Here is a 21807-nt window from a genome sequence, read left to right as displayed (position 1 = left end):
CAGATAACACGAGAGGGGTGGAGAAGACTGAATAGCTTCTGGTTGGATAGTAAAAGGAAATCGTTGTTGTGGAGAATAGGGCATGGAGTGCTACCTCTGAATATTCTATTTATGGGGTAAAACCAGTAGACGGAGCTGCGCACTTTGTAGTCGCACAGAAACAGTAAAACAGGCAATTTTTGAGTGTAAAGTGCCTGCATACCTGTGGTTGTGCTTCAAAAATATTTTGGATTAAGTAGTCTAACTTTTGAACAAGCTGTGGGGATCCATATCGGGCGAGGTAGTTAAGAAGCAGCAAAGATTCTATCTATTTCTGGCCGCAGAAATTGCGTGTCAGGTCTCGCTATAATAGAGCTCAGCTTAACTCGGAACTTGCAATTTCTTTTGACGTTTCCTCTTTTGTTCTACCAGGTCATCCCGTGCCTTCACTTGCGTGGCTACTGGGATCATCTCCAATACCACATGTTTCCATGTCTCCAAGTACGGTCCTGGTCGTGCACTGGCCTGGGCCACGATACCGCGGCTAGAGCGTCACCATTTCATGAGTGTTCTCACGTGTCGTGCTAGCAACGGCGCCATCACAGAGCCGCAGGAGACCTCTGTATCGTTGGACATCTACCGTGAGTCCTTGCCTTTGAATTTAGCGCTCAAGAGCAATAGTAGGGAAATACTAGCGCGTAGCTGTTTTTGGAATGTTCACCGACATCACCTATAGTGTCATCGACTGTCACCTGAGGTAATGATGATTCGTCCAAAGTCCGGAAAGCTTTGTATTCGCACGATCGTCTTTAGCCATCACCCACCGATAACTGCGTGGGTACCTACTCTAGTGGACGAATTTCTCGTTTCTGTTTCGTTTTTGGGTAAATCGAAACTAACTCCCCCGTAATATTTTGTTACGAACCAGGGGGCTTAATCGCTTCATCGTCGTTACGGTCGTTACAATCTAACGAGTGGCGGGAAATTAAAAAAGGTGGGCACGTCACACATTGCGCGTGACGTGTACCACGGCCTTCACGTATCGCGCGAAGAGCGCCGTGCACGTGTTTTATGACTTGACCACCTTTTTAAATTTCCCGCCCGCCTTTTTGAATTTCTGTGGACCAACGTGGTGCCCCGTCGTGTCTGATCCGCTGAGCCTAACGGCCGCTAAAATTTGACTTTCGTTCGCTAAAACGACTTGGACAGACATCGAAAACCAGTGAGTTTGGGTGGTTAAATAATGATACCGTGTTTTTAAACACGGCATATACCATCTTACGAAGTAGTAGAGCATCTTGATTTTCCTTGGTTCGAGAACGGGTATTTCCAGATTGGAAATTTCGCAACCCGGAATATTGAGGTCCACCCCTATGATCTCGATGACAGCCATATAGGAAATACCGACGTGCCTAGGCCGTGAAAGTTAACGATACTGCAGTTTGACATCTTTTCCTTCAATAGATACGGAATATATTCAAGACAGTCTGAGGTCCTTCTGTCAACCCAATACAACCAACCCAACAGCCTGAGCGATATCAACTGCACAGGTTCATTAGTAGCCCGACACTGGGTCCCAGCTACTGTTCAGGTTACATTACTAAGCCCTCGTGGAACAGCGCGTAGCGAAGTCCAGCGAATGGGCATTCCTCCTAATCCCAGAGCCACCTGCGTCTAATCAGCAAAATACTTCACTTACTTAGCTCAGCCGCGAACCTAGACACGTATTCACACAAAGAAGTGACACGTCTCCAAGGTTAGCACACGTTATTTGGCTGATGACAGACATTTCAGGGAGCCAGGTCTGTCTCGCCCACAAATATCACTTGACATCTTGTGACATCTGTCCCATAGTTGCAGAAACGAATCGTTTAAACCACGCGCGTGTGTAGCGATTCTTGCAAGGAGCGAGCAGGGCTACCCAGTATAACGTCAAAAAACGTTTCCAACAAACCGTGACGTAAAATATACCTTTATCCATCTTTCGCATTCTTTTTAAGATGACCGACCTTGCGTTACCCAAACATAGAGACTAACAATACAGTGAGAGACAAGAATAATAACAATTAACGAATATTAATGCTCCCAGACAGCATAACATCTTGACCCAATACGATCTGCAAGTAGGACAGCTGTCTGCGCAGCTCCTCAGCTTCCCCCTCTCCCTTATTGTCTGCGGAGCGTCCTCACTGGTCTCTCTCCCAAACAAGGGGTTAACATTTCGCGGTTGAGCGGCAGGCCCGTTTACGACTACCCCCTTACTGCTGCTTCGTCACGTGGTTTCTCGAAACTTTCCACTCTCTCCTGCCCAGAGACAGACTGTCGTTGTGTATATCGGCTGGATATTGGCAATGCTGGAACAATATTCGTCCCGTGGGGGCTATATCAAAGGTCGCAAATATGACAACTGTTTTACTGGCGATGGTCGCGCGAACGGGAACTCGAGTGCTCGCGGGAGCTGCTGATGACGATGGCAGTGGTGATGCTGATTACCATATGGATGGCAGCTACAGTCCTATATTGTACCCAGTATTGCCATTACACAGCCGGGCCAAGATATGTTGTGCCACTTGGGTTCCCGCCCCGCTGTAACACTGCTATGCTGTGACGCAGCACTAAATAGCCTTCTTCACGCACAGAGTCCAAATTATCTGGGGAGGGGCCTCCGACTGAGAGTAGATACTTTGTCAACAGAGAATGGCAGGTCTCTCTGCACTCTCCGAGCCACCTCGATGGTCCAGTTTAACTGTTCAGGAGAAGAGACAGCAGAAGAAAACAATAATAATAGTCTGGAGGAGATTAAAATGATGATACCATTTCCTTGTACATGTACTCTTTTATAGCGTCCTCGGTAAACTGCACTGCGCCCCGGTGCGACCTTGTGCGGCTTGCCATCCTCGATAAACTGCACTGCTGAGCAGTGAATGTCCTCGATTAAAGGAGTGCACCCGTTCAGTGCACCACTGAGTTGCCCCGAACCCACACCGAGAAAACCGGCCGAGCGCCAGAGTGCAATCCCAAAGAAGCATCGCGATTGCCGGAAGCACAACGGAAGGCGGAAGCGACAAGTAGCCAGGTGTAGCCGGGCAAGCAGCAGCAGAGAGCCATCGTCAGCATGGCATTCGATCGGTGCCGCTCGCCAGGTGTCGCTCGCTACGGGTCGCGCAGCCTACGAGCCACAACGAGCACATATCTCTAGGTGGCGCACGCTAGTGTCCACCAGATCCACCAGTGCGGTGCAGTTTCATATTCGATAAGGCATCCGCCCAGGGCACCGCCAGTGTAGAGCGCCACGCACCCCAGCAGTTTCGGGGCAATTCCAGTGCAAGTTTATCGAGGACGATATTAATGTGTGCTCCGTTTCGGTTTGTTGTGGGAAAATTAATTAAACATTACGAGCACCATTTTGGTTGCAACTCGCAGTGCATGCTCTAATGTTACGCGGTGTCCAGTGCAGGAGGAGTCTGGTGCTTGCGTCCTTTGCTTTTGGCTTTTTGGAAGACGATGGAGCGCTTTGAACAATATCATTATTAAGTTGCGCCGGAGCACAAAGTTGCATGCTCGCGACCTCCTGTTCAGACGCTTCTGCAGTGATCTCTGGTCATGCAGATACATAGACATCAGTGCCTTCTTTTGTATTACATATAATAAGCGTAATGCATATATCTTCACAGCATAATATTGACGAACATGATAATACATTTGACAAGTCGTGGCAGGATGAACAATCACAATAATCCTGCATTGTATTTATTACATGCGAATGGACGGCCGCACCATTCGACTTGATACATCTTATAACAGCTCAAAAAAATTAACTTTGCGGTATCTTTGCTAAAGAGCAGCTAATTTTAGTAGGAATTCGCAAACTGTGTCTCTGTCATGCATTGGACGCCAAGAGACACTCCGCGTACATATGTTGGCGGCAGCGACGTGCGCCGGTGCCTCGGGAACGTGCACAGGTCATCGAGAAAGAAGGGATCCTCTGACAGGCGCCAGCTATTTTGAACAAGACGGGCGGCGTACACCAGGGGCGCATTGCTGGCGCCGCCTGATGATCGTAACACCGTAACGCCGCTCATTGTGCGAGCACGGACGGCGTTACGATATGCTGCGATTTTGAGGCATTGCCAGTAATGCTCCTCAGAGAACGTGGTCGACATCACTTTTTCCAGATTTTTTGACCCCTTGTACTTACTCATATACGCCACGCTTCCTCCGGACGGTTGACCACTACTGCTTCAAGTCGTGCACCATCTTCGCGATGCCCCGCTTCCTTCTGACTTCAAGTTTCTCGAATCGAATTTCATAGTCGTTCATCGGTAACTGATATTAAACCTCTTTATGATCGTTCCTGTGTCGCCGTTCCTGATCGTGTCACACTGGTACCTCGTCCCAACCTTCAGTGATGGTCCTTTTGACCGACCACCCTATACGCTATAGCATCACAGTCTGTCTCACTCGTCTGCGAGGAACAGGCCATACCTGCATACGAACATGGGGATATAGAAGTACACTCAATGGTAAGTCAGTACATCTACTCGTGCCGAAGTTATTTGTTGTCCAGCGACTATCATTATAAATACATCGTCTGTCAGAGCCCTTCTCGCCTTCCATAATCACTCCAGACCCTATGCCGTGACTTGCTTGTGGATTATCGGTATTAGCCGGTGCATCTCATTCTTACTTTTCCTTTTTGTCTTCTTGTTAAACTTCATTACAAGGCCATGAAACCCAAAAAATGAGAGTTGCCCTCAGCAATACGCTGTCAACAATCCCTAAAATAAGGTGTCATGCAAGCGTTGCGAATAAATCTGCGAATCGAATTATTAATCGCAGAGGGATTGACAACACATGATAACGATGGCTTCTCTTGGGTGCCTTGTTAGGAACTTGACCGTAACTTCAGCATGTATGCAGACGGCATCAACCCGTTCATCGTTTCACAACCTTACCTCGCCGCGTGGTGAACTAGCCGAGAGAAACGCGCGCAGACACGCCAGTATTATAACGCCAGTTTACCTTTGCACGATCAACAAAACTTTCTATACAGTAGAAAGCTTCAGACAGTCGTCAAAATCTTATGGTACAGCGACAATTGTCACAATTTTGTTGCAATGTCATTGGAAGGGACACCCAAAGCACTCACATATAGGGTTCAGAAAATCACAAGCACACACACGCGTCGTTCTATTTGGTCCACGGTGCTCAGGTAGATTCCGCACGACTGCAGAAATTCAGCAGTTCATGATGTTGGCATTTACGGCCAGGCTCTTCACACGTACGTCAGTTCAGAGCTGAAAGACTGATTGTCTGTTTTGGCACCACACTTTCGCACTGCGACGTTCGTGCACTTGATCTCAACACGGTCGTCAGCTGCGCTGTCTTCTTGAAGGCCCGAATTCTTTTGCCCCGAACGTGTCTTCACCACACCTGTAGACATTCGAATAGATCAATATGACACTCCGCTGTACTCATCCGTTACACATAGAGGTATATTTTGAGTAGACATAAGTATGTATAGAAATAGGTCGTGTGTAATTTCTGCAAAAATCAAGAAGGAAAAAAATCGATCAAAACTCAGTTCGATCAAAACCGTTGGCTGTTGTCTTATCCAGCGCCCACTTGTTTTGCCTCAACCGGGTTTACATAATTTTTTGCAGTTAAAGCAACTCTGACTTTTTCCTATTTACCTTGGTACTACACCGTAATTTTGGGGACTTGAGGGAAAAAATCGGATTTAAATCAAATCCGCAGATTGCAGAAGCGGTTAAATGAAAATGAAATCCAAATCAAGTCCAGATTTAAGTTTACTCGAGTAAATCAAAACACTTTAAATCTGGATTTATTTTCAGCACGCAAAATCAAATCCCTTTTTAAATCCAGATTTTTCAAATCCATTACAAATCCGAGAGAGAAACTAACACTGCTGAGCAGCTGTGGAATGGTTTCAGAATCAAACGCAGTTTCCGAAGCTCGGACTTTTACACAGAACTACTAACAAGAATTCCTAACAGTTGCGAAAAAAAAAAAAGAGCGAAACATGGCAGACATCTACTTCAGTGGAGCTCGATTGGCATATACTGCGATAAAGAGAAATGGGAACTTGATTGTTGGACGAATATTGTGCTGCGGGAAGCGCAGTGCTTACTACTTCCTTGTCGCTGGTCTTGGTATGGTACAACTGCCACATGATACTTTGTGATACTTTCTTTATGTGCAGTACGTACGACCGAATGCAAAGAACTATATGAAATAAAGAAACAGGAGGGAACACAATGATACAGCACTTGGTGGTGAGTTGGAAGGATAAAATGGGCCCTAGTGCTTCTTTTTCTCCTTAGTTTTTTTTTCTTTTCTTTTCTTTTTTCGCGTATGAAGTATAGGCCGTATATTGACGTAAGCAGCGTGCAAAACTGTCGTTGCAGTGTTCTGGTAGTACCACTGGAAAACAACCTTTTATCCTATGAAGAGTCGCCGAGGTTTCTCAGTGGCCTATTCCCGGAATATTGAAGTGTATGGGATGCATATTGGACGCTCATGCATATGGGCTGAATTTCATGGCAAATTATGTAAATCGAAATCTTTGAGATAGAACGTGATTCAATCCAAATCCAAATGAGGTTCTTAATGAAGCCGCCTATCAAATCCAAATCAAATGTGCCAGTCTCTTTCGTGGATTTAAAATTAAATCCGGTACTTCGAATCCCCAACACTGTTACACAGTAATAAGAGGCTCTAGTCGGGAGCACACGGTCTAGTCAAGGGTTGAAAATGCATAACGTACAACTGATTCATTTCTCTCGATAGCTTCATTGTGTATTGTTCATCTTCACTTTATTGTGATCGCACAGTGAGCGTACTCTGCACCCCTGCCGCGATGCAATGGTGGCTATACCAGGCTTTCTTGGCACAAAAGTACGAGAAAGCGTAGTATGTCAAGAAAATATCGTGGATGATATAAATGATACTGAACAGTTTTGCCAGCGTAACAACTTTGTCACTGAGATTACTGTCATATAGCGTAACGTTTGCGGTGAATCACCTCATTCCATCGTCATTCATGGAGTTGTCGCTGTTGTTACTCTTCTTTTCGATAGTGTAAAAGTTACACTGCGCCCCGTAGTGTAAATAAGTGCATTCAAGGAGGAAAATTAGTCTGGCAGGGAGGGTGAAGTTATTTTACGTTGTTTCGCTGATGTCACGTTATTATTGTTGTACTTTTCGTGAGCGTCACCTTCAGTGCAATCGACTTGCGCCCAGCGTCGTCCTAAGTGTACCTACACTCACACATACAACCACTGAGACTGACACAGAAGGTGACCACTTGGCAACACACATATCCTTGAGGGGCCCTGAGGTATAAGTCAGAAAACGTTCATATCCTCTGCTCACAAACCGCAGTTTCAAACAAGTACAAGTATAGTAAATGTTAAGGGTCAGCTACTACCAGTGGTTTACCCAGAATTTCGTCCTTGGGGGGATGTTGGGTTCTGCAAGGGGGTGTATTTACATGCTTTTCACTCAATATTGCGCAATCTCACAAGATTTTTGGGGGGTGTTAAGGGGGTGTAGGAGGGGTTAGGGGGGTCTGGATAAATCACTGGCTACTGAGCGCAGCAGCCAGCGCACCATTGTCATGCCAACGAAGCCAGTGAAGCAAGTCCTGCCACGGATCGAAGGCCGTATACAAGGCTATTCGTATTTGCAAAAGTTTTCTTGACAACATGCACGACGCCTGCATATTTACCCAAGTGTGACGCACTTATGCTGCGAAAAAGTAGTTGTTTTTTGTTTTTCTTTTTTCTTTTACTTTGTTTACATACATTGTGCATACAAGGTATCCGAACTCCCAGCAAGTGCTGGAGCAGATGCTTGTCAAAAACACGTCAATAGTATAGCACAAAGTCGTTTGCTTCTTTTACATAGGGGCAACGCCAACAATGAGGCATCATGCAGAAAAAAGCACATCACCCAACCTTGGCAATCCGACAGTACTGCCTTGCCGCAATGGACAATCAGGACGGCGATTTTTACTGACGGCTCGACGACGACCTCAGGATCTGCATCTGCATTTGTGGTGCCAGAGCATCGCAGGGAAGGGATCGCGAGACTATCACTGAGTTAGTTGCGATTAAAATGGCAATAGATTATATAGGCACAAGGGAGACACCGGCTCAGTGGGTTATCTACTGTGACTCCAAGGCTGAACTTCAAGCTATACAATCGTTCTTGACTGGCGGACGTATTAATCCAGTTGCTCACGACATACTGAAAGAATATGCAAGATAGTAGAGCACCGGTCATGACGTCCTCATCCAGTGGATTCCTGGGCACATCGGCATACCGGGTAATGAGGCCGCAGACAAATTAGCGGACGTAGCACATCTTTCGTCAACAAACTATGTGGTGCTATTTTCCAAGGCAGACGTGAAATCGCAACTTCAGTCCATTTCAAGAGCAGGTATGGAGGAACAGTGGCAGGAAGCTGATCGCCGATCATCTCTCCTCTTCAAGATCGATCCGGAAGGGAAATACCGGTTCCCATCCGGTACACGGAGACCCATTGAGACGCTGCTGCATCGTTTTCGGTTGAACGTCCCATACGGTCAACAGTTCCTCCTCAAGATTGGGCGGGTTGACTCTGCAGACTGTTCAGTGTGTGCGACAGTGGAGGACACTGAGCACATTCTCCTGCATTGTACCAAGTATGCTCCACAAAGGGCTAGGTTGAGGTATACCCTCGACCGCCTGGACAACAGGCGCGTTTCGACGTGGTGAAAGTGCTCGGACTGTGTGACCCAAGAAAGCGAGATACTGCCTTTGTGGCACTTGAGAACTTCCTTGTGAGCTGCGGCATGGAACTCATATTTTAAGATTTGGTGTGAGTGCCTCGTATCAGTGTGTATATTTGTAGTGTGTCATTAGTGTGTATCTTTGCATTAGTGTATATCTTTGCATTAGTGTGTATCTTTGCATTAGTGTGTATCTTTGCATTAGTGTGTATCTTTGCATTAGTGTGTATCTGTTTCTCTGCATGTTCTAGTGATATTTATTCACTTGCACCTAGTGTACTAACACATTAATTGTTGGGGATGGGGAATGTACTTTTGTTTGTTTTTGGGTTGTTTGTTTGTTTGTTGTTTTGTGAGTAGCAGAACTAGTCAGGAGACAAGTTCAACTTCTCCCTGGTTTTCTTTGAAATAATCAATCAATCAATCAATCAATGAGGCATCACTGAGCACATTTTCCTGTGTTTTTCTTTTTTAAGTTGAGAGGGAGGGAGTAGGCCGTTCCAGATAACTTGACTTCAAAACAAATGATGTTGTAATTTCGTTACGCTTTCTAGTTACACAAAACATTCGCCGCTATCTAAAAGAAAAATTCCGTTAAATACACTTCCACGGCCTAGATAAATTCTCGAAATCGTAGGCAAGGAGCCAGAAAAAGGAATCTCAGATCAGGACCAATTAAGGGCAGTAAGTGTACGGGAAGATGTATCCCAAAAGAAAAGTTCTTGTCTCTGCTAAGGTGAACGGATAACAGTAGAAGGACGGTAAATGGCAGAGTTGCTTTGCATATGAGCTTTCTTTTTATATGCATTATTTTTTCCTCGCCGGAGTTCAGCTACACCCTAAGAAAAAAAGGAGTAAATTAGGGAGTAATCGCAGCCTCTAGTCCCCTAGAATGAAATTAGTCCCTATTTTAGTCCCCTAACCCCGACATTTACTCCCCAGGACCGCAAGTTGTCACTGAACTTCGCAAATGGTCTTCCGAATGCAACAGACTACGTAAATACCTGCTGTTGGTCAGTTTGATTTCATAACGCTGTATAACTCAGCCAACTTAGAAATTTTCCACCCACACAGAGTAAGAAACAGTTAGGGCTTCTTTCTTCGCAAATTGTGCCCTATGTATGTCGCAAGATTTTATATGACTCGATATATCACTGTTGACGGTTTGATTTGAAGTATTTTCATGCATGCACACGAATTATATACCTGTAACTGTTAGAACAGAGCGTGAAATGCAGTCTCCATTCTGCGACATTCATTTACTCCCGTGTATTTATTCCCTTAAGCGACTATTTTTTGTGGCAATGCATTTAGTCCCCAAAATGAGTAAAATTACTTCTCTTTTTTTTCTTAGAGTGTACCGTAGAAAGTATGTCCGCGAGTAGCGCCACTAGCGCGTCGTACTTCGCGTACTGCCAAATAGTTCAAAAACTCGCTAAACTTTGTAGTTTTGGGGATGAACAATGAAACGGATGTATCAGAAAGGACTGGCCTTGTCCAAGTGACGTTTTTTGCAGAGAGGGAATTCCGGAATGCTCTCAACATCCGTCGTCTACTCTTGCCATGCAATTTTCGGCGTCATTGTCGGTGATGAACGAGGAGTAAAACGGCACTGTAGTTTCGGAGTCGACCTCGTTTAAAGGTACTGTAAAGCAGTAGACAAGCATGATATGCCGGTGATGTGACTAGAGACTTCGTTGCTTCTAAATACCATATGCGGAACAATACGACCGACAACGCGCTATAAATATTTTTAATTTGCATTGAAAGATGCGGCGTAGTGGAGCGGTGCGACGCCTGGTGTCAAACAACCCCCTGTACAGCAGGCAACACTGAAAATTGGTATTACACACTATGACATCGGAACTTCTTTATTTTAGTAACCATATTATTAGTTTTCCTGTTTACCTATGCATTCTGAAACCCCTGTTAACAGTTTAACCTGTTAACCCCCTGTTTTTGCGAAGTAACCCAGTGCTGGCCGCTGTTCGATGGGGGCTCTCCCTACTTCTCTGCTGCGCCTGCGCGTTCCTTTTGTTCGCGGCCTCTTTCGAACGAACAAACTCTCTCTGTGAACCTCTGTGAACAAACAAGTCCCGACGCTGTCTGGCTTCTTGGACGTCTGACACATTTTTTTCAACGGCTCAGCATTTCATTTCAGTTCGCTTATCCGTTTATCCTCAGATGTGGATCGTTGTGTGGATTGCAGGGGCGAATTTTATGGTGGATTGTGGTGGATTGTTATGTCGGGCCCAGTGTTATACGCATGCAATGTGGTTGCCGCCGTATGTGTCAGAAGCACGGATTCATTTCGAATACCAAGTACAGTGTTGCCCGTAATCTTTAATTGTAATTTTCTAATTAACTGCACCGTCGATTGGAATGAAACTTGCACAGTTTTCGTCCTGGTGGCTTGGACTATCGAATAGCCACACTAAATGACATTTGATCGGTGCTGCTTTACAGTACCTTTAAGGGGCAACAATGCCGCTGCGCGGCTCTCGAGGCGTGATCACCGTGGGAGGGACTCCCGTTCCAAAATTCGAGAATTCAACAAGGTGCTCCAAAGTCGACTCGCGCCTACGCTCCTCTCGACGCGATTCGCTGGAGTCGATGACGGACTCGCGGGTCGCCCGTGTTGAAAAACGAACACAGCTCGAGGAGCGATGTCTAGGAATCATGATCGCCTCCACTCAGCGTGGAGGTAAGTTGAGAGCTAGCGGGGCTAAGTTTTCGCGTCACGCGATGTCATGGCAACGGGGGAAACGCTTTCGTGGAGAGACTTTGCCTCCAAGAGCAATCTCACATGAAAATCTCCTCACCGTCGTTTTGAGCAAACGACTCGGAGGATTTAATTTTTTTCGAATCTCTCCGCGTGAATCTGCTCAGTCTGAGTATATTCTCAAGCGTTTCGTGTAAACGGACCCTGATCCGGGCCGGCTCAGCGATTCTCCGGGTCCTGCTCCGACAAGACTCCCTGTCAGTCCTGCCAAATAACAATTTTGTCACAAATATTGTTTGCCTCTTTCGAACTCCATACAATGTGGGCTGATTGTCCCTGTAATCCAAGCTGGCTTTATAGAGGCGGAGAATGGAGACTCGTGTGCAATGAAAATGCAGTAAACCGTCCTGTTATATCACCCGCTGTCCTCCTTTTTACTGCTCCCCCCTGAGAAGCTTTCCTGTATCCCCCCCCACCCCCGGCCTGGGGCAAGTGCCTCAAACTCAAGTTGAGTTGCGGGCCGTATTAACCTGAGACCACATCATGGAGGGCCTCACAAAAATAAAATAAAACTATACACAAAGACCAGGAGCGGAGTGCGTACAACGCATTACAGAGAAACTCTACTTGACACGCCGAGAAATAAACAAGCCACCTTTCGAAATGGGCTGCCGAAATTTTGGAAAACGATTCGAGATAAAATTCGTAGTTCTTCACAAACGATTATGCCAATGCTCAGGAGCACTGAAATTATCCCCTATTTAGACCTGTACTTCAAATCGATAAATAGGGAAAAAAAAAATAGTAGGAAGAATCCTGTAAAACGAACTTTTTATGTTCGAAAGGAACAGCAAGCTGACTTTATTGACACTGGATGGTCTCAAGTTTATTACATTAATAACGCTCCGAAAAAATAAGTTACAGTAGCCCTTTGTACATAACCGCGCCGTCGCCAGTTTTTCTTCTCTGCTTCTCTCTGTTCCGTCCTAATTTCCCACGGATGGCATCCGGAGGGTCTGCTGCTTCCATAAGCTTGTAAACTTCAATGTGAGCCCACCTTAATTCTCACATTACACTCAGAGAAAAATCTATACCTTTCGAGGTATAGATCGGGTGCTCAATAAATTCACCCTTGTTGGGTATTATTTTATACCCCGCTTACAGGTGTAAGAAATAGCCCTCAACCAAGGGCTATATGCCATACCTTTAGGGGTACACCTCTATACCCCTGTGAGGGTCTGCACGAGTACCATCATGGTATTAAATCACACCTAGGCATAGGTATAGGCATATACCTGCAAGGTATATTGAATAGTGCTGCAGAGGGTGCACTGTTAGAGGTCTAGTGGAGGTCTTGAATTTAAACCCCTTTGGTACACAAAATATACCGCTGCAAAGGTATATTGTAATCCAGTTTGCGACACATTTTTAGAGGAGGGAACTAGAAAAATTATTTTTGGAGGGAAGAAAGTTTTTGACATACACACACACGTACTACAAACACGCTCAAACGCATATGGTTGTGAAGTAGAAATCAAAGGTCGTGCACGTTACCCCCTATGTAAAAAGAAAAAGAATATGGAATTAAACACTACTTGCACAGTAAATTGCACTGTGATACTGTCGTATCACAGTGCTCTACGCCATCGGAAATACACCACTCGACGCTACGACGAACGCCACCTCAGATTCCGAATACACGGCCAAAACTGTATAAATATGAATTATATACATAATAAATCTATAGGTAACTAACATTTATGAGAACTGAAAATATGAAAACTATGAAAATATGTCATTATAGTACGCATTAGTGCCGTAAACCGCATCAGACAAAGGAAATGCGTGCGTAGATCCATACGCGTTATAAATCACGCTGAATTAGAGTGAGTCCTTCTCCGAATAGATCATATGCATCAAGGCCCTTTCTTTCGTTGTCAGTCAAGTGCTTCTGACAATAAACCCACAATTGTGTATCATATTAGAATAACAAGGGGCATAACGAGGGCTTCCCAAGATAATGTACGGTATACGTTCTGCATCGTAAAGAATACCGACGGTACCTGACAGACGCCGAAATTGTCGTCAACGATGTATGGAGCGCCCTAAAATCATTGCAAAATTTCCAGCATTTGGATTTCCTTTAACAAATCATACAAAAATTAAAAGCGCTACTTTTTATGCAGTGTCAAAACCCCATTCCGCCAGCGTCCTGAAGAGCCGGGACATCGCCGAAGCTTTGAAATTAGCTCTAAACGACAGAGTTAACAGAAATGCGTGTAATTGCCCAACGTTTTAAAAACTCCGCAAAAGAAATCGTTTAGTGTTTAGCCTAAAAACTTAGAATGTAAAAAAAGAAGAAAAAAAAAACCTAGGCGAATCCGCACACATATGAGGCTCAGCAAGCGATACAGGCCATTGGAAATGTTTAGAGGGCAGCTGTTTATTTTTCAGGATTTATCGACCGAAGAACTGGACCAAACAACTTTATTTAGACAACGATGCGTTAGCCGTTAAGAATTGGACCAATTTACAATTTTCATGTGAATTTCTAGCGTTCATTACGTCCTCCAACCATCAGCGCCACACCCAAAACCTATTTTTATTCATTTTTATTTCACTTCGACTCCCATACTCTGCCTTGGAAATCCCTGCGCTGAACCAGTGAACAAAAATGTGTGAAGGACAGTGACATTATACCTTTGGCCTTCTTTAACCTTGTCCTGTACTTGAAGAAGAGTAGCACTGCGACGAATATGACGAGAAGGAGACAGGCCGCTGCGATTATGAGGCTCAAGAGCGAACAACACCGTCGTTTGTATTGGCCAGCTGGAACAGAATAAGAAGGCGGTAAGTAAGCCACATGCTGCACTAATGAGTTTGGTGAAAATTGACACAGCTATCTCAGTGCCTGGTGTCTGTGTATTCCCGGGAGCAGCTTTTGTGCATTGCTTTTCGAGTAATACAGGGCGTACTGTAAAGTAACTGATGCTTTCGGTTCAAGAAAAACTGACGCAAAAGCCATACATGTTGAGGTTTCCAGTCGACAATATGTAGTACGTATATAGTTTAAACGTCTAATCCTATAAGAAATGAAGCGGCATCTAATAAAGCGGCAAATCTGTATGCATAAAGAAATGAATACGCGAGACTCAGGCGGAGGCTACAACAAGGTAACTAAAACGTCAGCAGTCTGTAGATAATTAAAAAAAAAGAATGATGAACTATGATAACTAGAACCGAAGTAGTAGAATTACAAACTAGAACCGACGTCTCGGAGGAGACTCCTCCTTCCTCTTGCCTGTCCTGAAGAACGAGAAGCCTCATCCGGAAAAGTCGATCCTAGTTTCTCATTCTACTAGTTTCATTCTAGTGCTAGTAATTAGTCATTCTCTCTTGAATTATTTAAGAAACTACTAACGTCTTAGTAACCTTCATGTAGCCTCCGCCTGAAACCTACTTATTAAATACTTCGCATTAATACGCGACCGTCGGACCCTCCGTTCGCATTCTATGCACGTATGTGCATCGCCTTTGTCAATCGCTTTCGCCCTACTAGACCTCGTCAATAATGTATTCCATAAATAAACAATCTGAACACGATGAAAGATGAAAGTCACTGAAAAGGTTAGCCAGCTGTAGGGATCGAACCCACGTCTTATGGATTACCGGTCCAGGGCTCTACCAATTGAGCTAAGCTAACAACCCTTGGCTAACCTTTTCAGTGACTTTCATCTTTCATCGTTGATTTCTTAGGCAACTTGAGGCTTTGTTTGTATCTGTCCCTTCTATGTTGTTCCAGCCTCAGAACATCAGTTTCTCTCTTAATCTGAACACATTTCAGTATTTCGTGAAGAATTGCTTTCTTGGATTAGCTTGGCATGCATCATACATATTTCCTTTTACTTCGATAAAAGAGATAGGGCGCAGACTAACTGGTGTATGATGATGAAGGAACGAATAACCGAGAGACACGGGACACGAAGACAAGCACAAGAGTTCTCAGACACAGTAAAGATTTAATAACACACTGAGAACTCTTGTGCTTGTCTTCGTGTCCCGTGTCTCTCGGTTATTCGTTCCTTCATCATTCCTTTTACTTTTTTATTTTTTTGTTTTCACTCCTAGGCACGTCTCTCCCATCAAAGGTAGCTTTGCAATCGATTTTCGTTACAAAGGTTTATACTCAACGGATAAATAAATAAAGTGTAGAAAGCATGGATATATTAACGGCGTGTTCGACCAGAAATCAAAGCTGAGACCAACGCGTAGTGCCTTCCTTTTAGTTAACATCGTCCGTGTGATATCACTTGAACTCTGATTATCCGAAGTACTAGTCGAGCTGTTGGTACGAGTGTCATCATCATGGCTCTCGTGAGTCCACGAGCACGGTGCGTAGTGACAATGCTGGGCGGCACGAGGGCCGGTCATTATGTTCCAATATGCCGTAGTTCCATACTGTTGATGTCATCCTGAAGCCTGCGCTTCTTGTGGCCATCGTCATTACTCTGAGCATGAATAAGGGGGGGATATTTATTAAGAAAAAAAAAAGGAACACCACGCAGACTACGTATACAAGCATAGGAAGACGATGAAGACAAACGCACATAACAAATACCATGTAAAATTTGAATTTTTATGTTCTACGAGGGGCAGCCTTATATAAACGTACTTTATTGTAGTTCTTCACTTTTCAACTTTCGTCGCTCCTCTTTCTTTCTTCTTTAATCTTTTACTAGGCACCTGTTCGTGACGAGGTCAGAGATACTTCCTTACTTTATTTCATTCCCAACACCGCGAACCCAGCGTGGCTATACGTGTGACATACATGCGTTGCGAGATGAGAGACCTGAGGAGCAGGAACGAGTCAGAAAGGCAGGTTTAGTATGCATGTATGGCCGCAGCATGGCTGAAGTCAGAGCGAATTGTCCCAACATCTGTTCCGGAAGTAAAGACAACAACGGGGAGCCTGAGGGAAACCCCCACACAGCACAGCCGCTGGCTGGTTTCAATCGAAACGCCGGCTGCCATGCCATTCATAAACATACCATACTAAAATCTAGAAGCGCAGCTGGCAAACTATACGGCAAGCACAGGCTTGAACAGCCGTGTTCTCATGTCACACTTCGCGCCAGGTTACATGCATCGATGTGAACGCGTATTCCAAGTTCTACAGCAAAACGCATAGTACGCTACGACTGTTTGTCTCTGCGCAGAGGAGAGGGTATACAGTTTGGATAGACCACGTGACGTAGTGTCTGTCCACTCACAAGGCACAAATATGGGGATATTCGTAGAGCGGTCTGGGCCTACAGAAGAAACCACGTGGGCCTCGTAACCCTGAGCTGTTTGCTGTTACCCCGCAAATTTGGAAGAGGGACCAATGAGGTTGCTCTATGGACAATAAGGGAGAGCGGGAAACAGGGGAGCTGCGTAGACAGCTGACCTACTTGCACAGCACATAGACGTGTAGATAATCGACACCACGAATACCGAAACTCACAAGGCTCTGACATCACGGAGAGCATCTATACGCCAGTGAGGCGTCCGCGGGTGAGGTCACGTGTTTTCGAGAACCAATGGGAATGTCCGAAGCTCTCTCTCCTCTGACGATCCTGAAGTGCGTGAAAGTTAGTTCAGCGTGTCTGTACGTATGTCACCAACTACGACGTTCCTTTCTTGTCACACTAATACCAATGTCTACTCCCACTAATTCTTTTTTCCTCGACACTCTGGCGTGTATAGAACGCGTTCATCATGCAGTGAACTAATAGCGAATTCAGCTGGTCATTTTGTGCAGAAAAAGCTGCACTGGTTCGTGCGTCCATGTTCTGGTGGTCGTTTCAGGGCAACACGCAACATGTTCCGCTGGTCGTTCGCGTGCAGGATGCGCTCGCGAGCACTAAATCTGTGCAGGTCAGGCCACACCGAGAATATCGGCTGTGCGGACCGCAAAATGTGCTCTCAAGTTCCGCTTTCCGCTCCTGCTCACCCTCATGTCCATTCATGTCCATTGTTTACACTTGCTCAACATGGCCGCCATGGAACCAGCAGTCCTACACTCTTAAAAATGAACTTCACCACATAGCACGCTCCTAGCCAACCACCATTTTGAATGATATCGTTATCTGCTCTGATTTGCTGAAAATGGGAGGCGTACGCCATTTTTGTGACAATTATGAACCGCATAAGTGTCACAAAAAAGGCGTACGCCTACCGTTTTGAACAAATCTGGGCACAGAGCGATATCATTCGAGATAATGGTTGGCTAGGAGCACGCTATGCGGTGAAGTTCATTTTTAAGAGTGTAGCATCTTGTGCGCCAACTACAGCCACGTATGATATGCTTATCGCTTCTGATTTGAAGAGAGATGGGGACAGAGACATTTTTATAGCACTTATCATATATCCAAATTGCTATACGCCCCCCTCGCTCTTCGAATCCTATCTAGCGGTAATCCTATCATTGGTGTGGTTTGCGGACAATGTGCTATGCGGTGAAGTTCTGTTCTGAGAGTGTACTGCAGATGTTGGATGCTTTGATGAGTCAAGTTCGTGAAGTCCAGACAGCCTCGGTTTATGCTGAGGCATTCTAGAGATTTTTCTGTCCACGGGCGAAGCGTGCTAAGGTGGAGAACTATACGTTGTGGACACTGTTTCGCGCAACTCGGACGATGAGGTATGAATGTGGCTTGTGGTTATGAATGCAGGTTGTGAATGTGGATTTTGGCATTGTTAAGTATTTTACGTTCCAAGTGGTTATTAAAGTGGTTGTCCCGTAGGCGGAGAGTTTTCAATGTGCCGGAGCGGGCCGGAGGGGGCCGGAGCCCCCCCCCATACAGAGAGGTCGAGCAAGGTATCAGGAATTCCGTGTTGTGACGATATGAGACGAACTTTTACAGGATTTTCATCATCACGCGCATGCAACACGCGATCGATTCTTAGGATATCCCTCGAAACTTTCATCTTGAGTGTCAGCTGGGTAGACTTCCCGGAGGGGACGTGGCCCCCCTAGGAAAGTTCCGGGGGGGGGGGGGGGGGGCTCAGGCCCCCAAGCCCCCCCCCCCCCCGCAGTCGGCGCCTATGGGTTGTCCTGTGGCTCCATCTCATACATGAGTCGCATGGGTTCTCCCGCTGCCGGTGTAACTAGAGCGGCGCAGCGATGATTGAACGTGGTTTCGCATTTTTGGCACACCGGCACCGTCTAGCATGATCGGCTCCGCGGAACGGTGTAAGCAGCACTGGCGCGGTTTTCCTAGGCAGGCCCTACACTGGAGCACTACACTGGCCTGCACTCGAACGACCAGCTGAATTCGCTATAAATCTATGACAGTGTCACAACTCCTTTAACGGAGCGCGACACCGTTCAGCCTGTACGGGATCCTCACACACACCACCACCATTTTTGAAAGCGCACATAATACCTCAAGGAATTGTTCAAGTTGCATGAGTTATGTCTTGGCGGGTATAAACATTAGAAACTTGTGGGGTCTTTACAAGACGTTAGAAACTTTTCTACAGCGCTTGGAAGATGGCAAAAAATTGGATGTCCCGCGTCGTTCAAATTTTTGGTCATTGAGAAAATAAAGGCACATCAAATTCCCACGAGAAATTCCATTAAGCATTAGAAAAATATATCTAAAATCCATACATCCAACCACTTTTCGTCTACCTTGAGCCTTCTATCCCCCCCCCCCCCCATGACGTTTTCTCAGGTAGGATTAGTCCAGAAGATTCAATGAGATTTCGGTTTGAAGCTCAGTGCAAAGTGTAACGTAGTCACGACTCACCGCATGACCTGGTTCTTACGAGCTCATTCAGTGCAATCGTGATTCCGACTTATACTGACGTTTCGATTTCTGGTACAATTTATTGCCGGCATTATATATTATTGGATTCCACACGGCTCGAAATTCCCGCTCGGCGAGACGCGGAGAGACGCAATATGGACTTGTTGGCTGCAGATCACGTTCGATGGTTGGAGAAGACAGACCTGGACGAAGGCAAACACAAAGCACACATCTCACAACAGCTCCACCACTAACTGCGTTTATTCCTGAAAGCGTGGCAGGCAGTAAATAGGGTAGGAAAGAGGAGTACGTGGGATACAAAGAATAGGCGGGATAAGATACCTGAGTCTCCTCGCGGAATAAAAGGGGCAGTTACTTTGACCCCAACACCAAAGGAACGGGAATCATCCGTTGCGGCGTTCATGATTTAAAGGGACTATCGCATCCGGAAAGGTGTGTATGAGACCGATGCGGTAATGTTCGGCAAGGTTTCACAAGTCTAATTGGCCAAGTTTCTCTTCCGAAAACGGCGTACTTATTAAACAAACGAGTTTTAAAGATTCGCACTCCCTCTGCAGCTAAGCCAAAATGACGTATGCCGGGCACACGAATAGGAGAGCAGCGCGGGTGATTGTCTCCGAGGTTGTCTGCTTCGCGTTCGCACCGCAACATACTAAGTGAAAAGGACCTCGGTAAATACGTCGACTTTCGCTTACCAGTGTGGGTGCTGACATGACCATGTTCCGTGGAACAGGGTGCTATGCTCCTCGCTGTACAAACACGTACAACGCTAACCAGAAACAGCATTTCACGAGCCGATCTGAGACCTCTCCGCGGCCTGCGGACGCCATCCATCACTCCCGCCCGGAGATCGGATGCCGATGTCTCTCTGCCACTCCCTCATTGGCCTTGTCCGCGTCAAAGGGCTCTCATTGATTGGCCTTGTCCAAGTGGCGTTTGCAGAGAGGGAATTCCGGAATGCTCTCAACATCCGTCGTCTGCTCTTCCCATGAATTGCATCAAATTGCACAGAAACAACTTCACTAATCCGCGTCGGATTTGCGGCGTCATTGTCGGTGATGAGCGAGGAGTAAAATGGCACTGTAGTTTCGGAATCGACCGCGACGGATGCGATAGTCCCTTAAGCGCGGACGAAACCGCAATTTACGCGGCAATTTCCTTCATCTCTCCACCACAAGAAACGCGGCAATGCAGAGCAACCTGTCATTGGTCTCCTCAAACGGACCCCCGCGATGATTGGTCAAATGGTTTGGGGAGACCAATGGAGTGCCGCACTGCATTGTCACGCTTCTTGAGAAGGCGATAAGAGCGAAACCGTAAATTGCGGTTTCGTCGGTGCATAAATCACGAACGATACAACGGATGAATCTCGTTCCTTTTGTATTGCTGTCAAGGTAACGGCATCTTTCATTCCGCGAGGATACGCTTTTGCACTTTAGTGTCCCTTTTAAGGACTCCAGGAGATATGTCTTCTTTTGTGCGCTCGGTAACACTGTCACTCTCAAAATTGGTTGCGTATATATTTTGACGGACGGTTACTTGATACAGGACGGATATGTGATGGAGATAATTAAATAGAAACAAGCCAGGAAAGATTGCGCTAGAGGGATATTTGTTATGCCATCAGCAGCCATACTCTGGTCGTTGACGGTAATATTTAACTTTTCCGCGGAATCGAAAGGCATACCATTAGCACTTATTGTGAACGCTATTAATTCCTTGGGAAAAGTTTGTGTTCGGCTTGGGGAGAACTTAGGAATACTATAGAGAGAGGGCGAGGGAACAGATTTGCATTTGCTCTAAGCAGGAGTTCATTGATGCTATTCACGTCTCGCATTTACCACTAGAAATCACGTGACGCAGAAAGTAAAAACCAACACCGACTTATTCGCCCTTGGAGAGAACAAGGCGAGCGTAAGCGGAGGCCGAACGAATGAAACAGCGTTTCTGAGGAGAAGCGATGCTTGATTTTAAAGCTCGTACTCATCAGTGCATTTATCCTTTAAAAACTCAAAGTCAAAATGTGTAAACGCGCGTCAGTTTGCTCTTTCTGGTACGCTACGTATAAGCATAACAAGCGCTTTTAGCTATAACTTGTTTTGTTTTGCTCGTCCTTTGTGTTCGTATGTACACCGTGTGTTCCCAGCGTAGCGCATCGGAAAATTTTTTACAGTGTATTTGTCCCTGCCGAAGTGATCCCCTAATTAACCGATATGCATAGACACTAAAGCGAACAAAAATACAGTAATAATAGCATAACAGTAATTCAGGAGCGTCATTGCGTCCCTCGCAGGAGAATATTGACTGTAACCCTGACAAAGAGTACTACTTCCACCTCCAGGCAACATATTCCTATACTGGTATGCCGATCAGTTTCTCAGCTGAAGTCACGTCTGCGCTGACACGATTCCTTCGGGAATCTAAACTCCTGGGCACTCTCTGATGCGCAACGATTAGTGAAGGAGCTGTTACTTCTGTATTTTTTGATAATTTTCTGTAC

At 45.7% G+C, this 21807-nt stretch overlaps 1 protein-coding gene across 1 annotated transcript in view; it reads right to left on the bottom strand.

The window, feature by feature from the left end:
* Positions 1 to 4982: 4982 nt before the first annotated feature.
* LOC135378276 (hemicentin-2-like) overlaps positions 4983 to 21807 on the bottom strand; it is a 950281-nt gene continuing 933456 nt past the window's right edge. The window contains exons 9-10 of the mRNA XM_064611260.1: positions 14197 to 14325; positions 4983 to 5412 (exon numbers count right to left, since the gene is read on the bottom strand). Coding sequence (XP_064467330.1) covers positions 5255 to 5412; positions 14197 to 14325 — 287 coding nt within the window. The 3' untranslated portion in view covers positions 4983 to 5254. The remainder of the gene's footprint in view (positions 5413 to 14196; positions 14326 to 21807) is intronic.

The sequence above is a fragment of the Ornithodoros turicata genome, chromosome 1 (genome assembly GCF_037126465.1).
Source record: "Ornithodoros turicata isolate Travis chromosome 1, ASM3712646v1, whole genome shotgun sequence".
NCBI classification, from domain to species: Eukaryota; Metazoa; Arthropoda; class Arachnida; order Ixodida; family Argasidae; genus Ornithodoros; species Ornithodoros turicata.
Note: the sequence above shows the minus strand (reverse complement) of the source record. Positions and strands in the feature narration are given on the sequence as shown.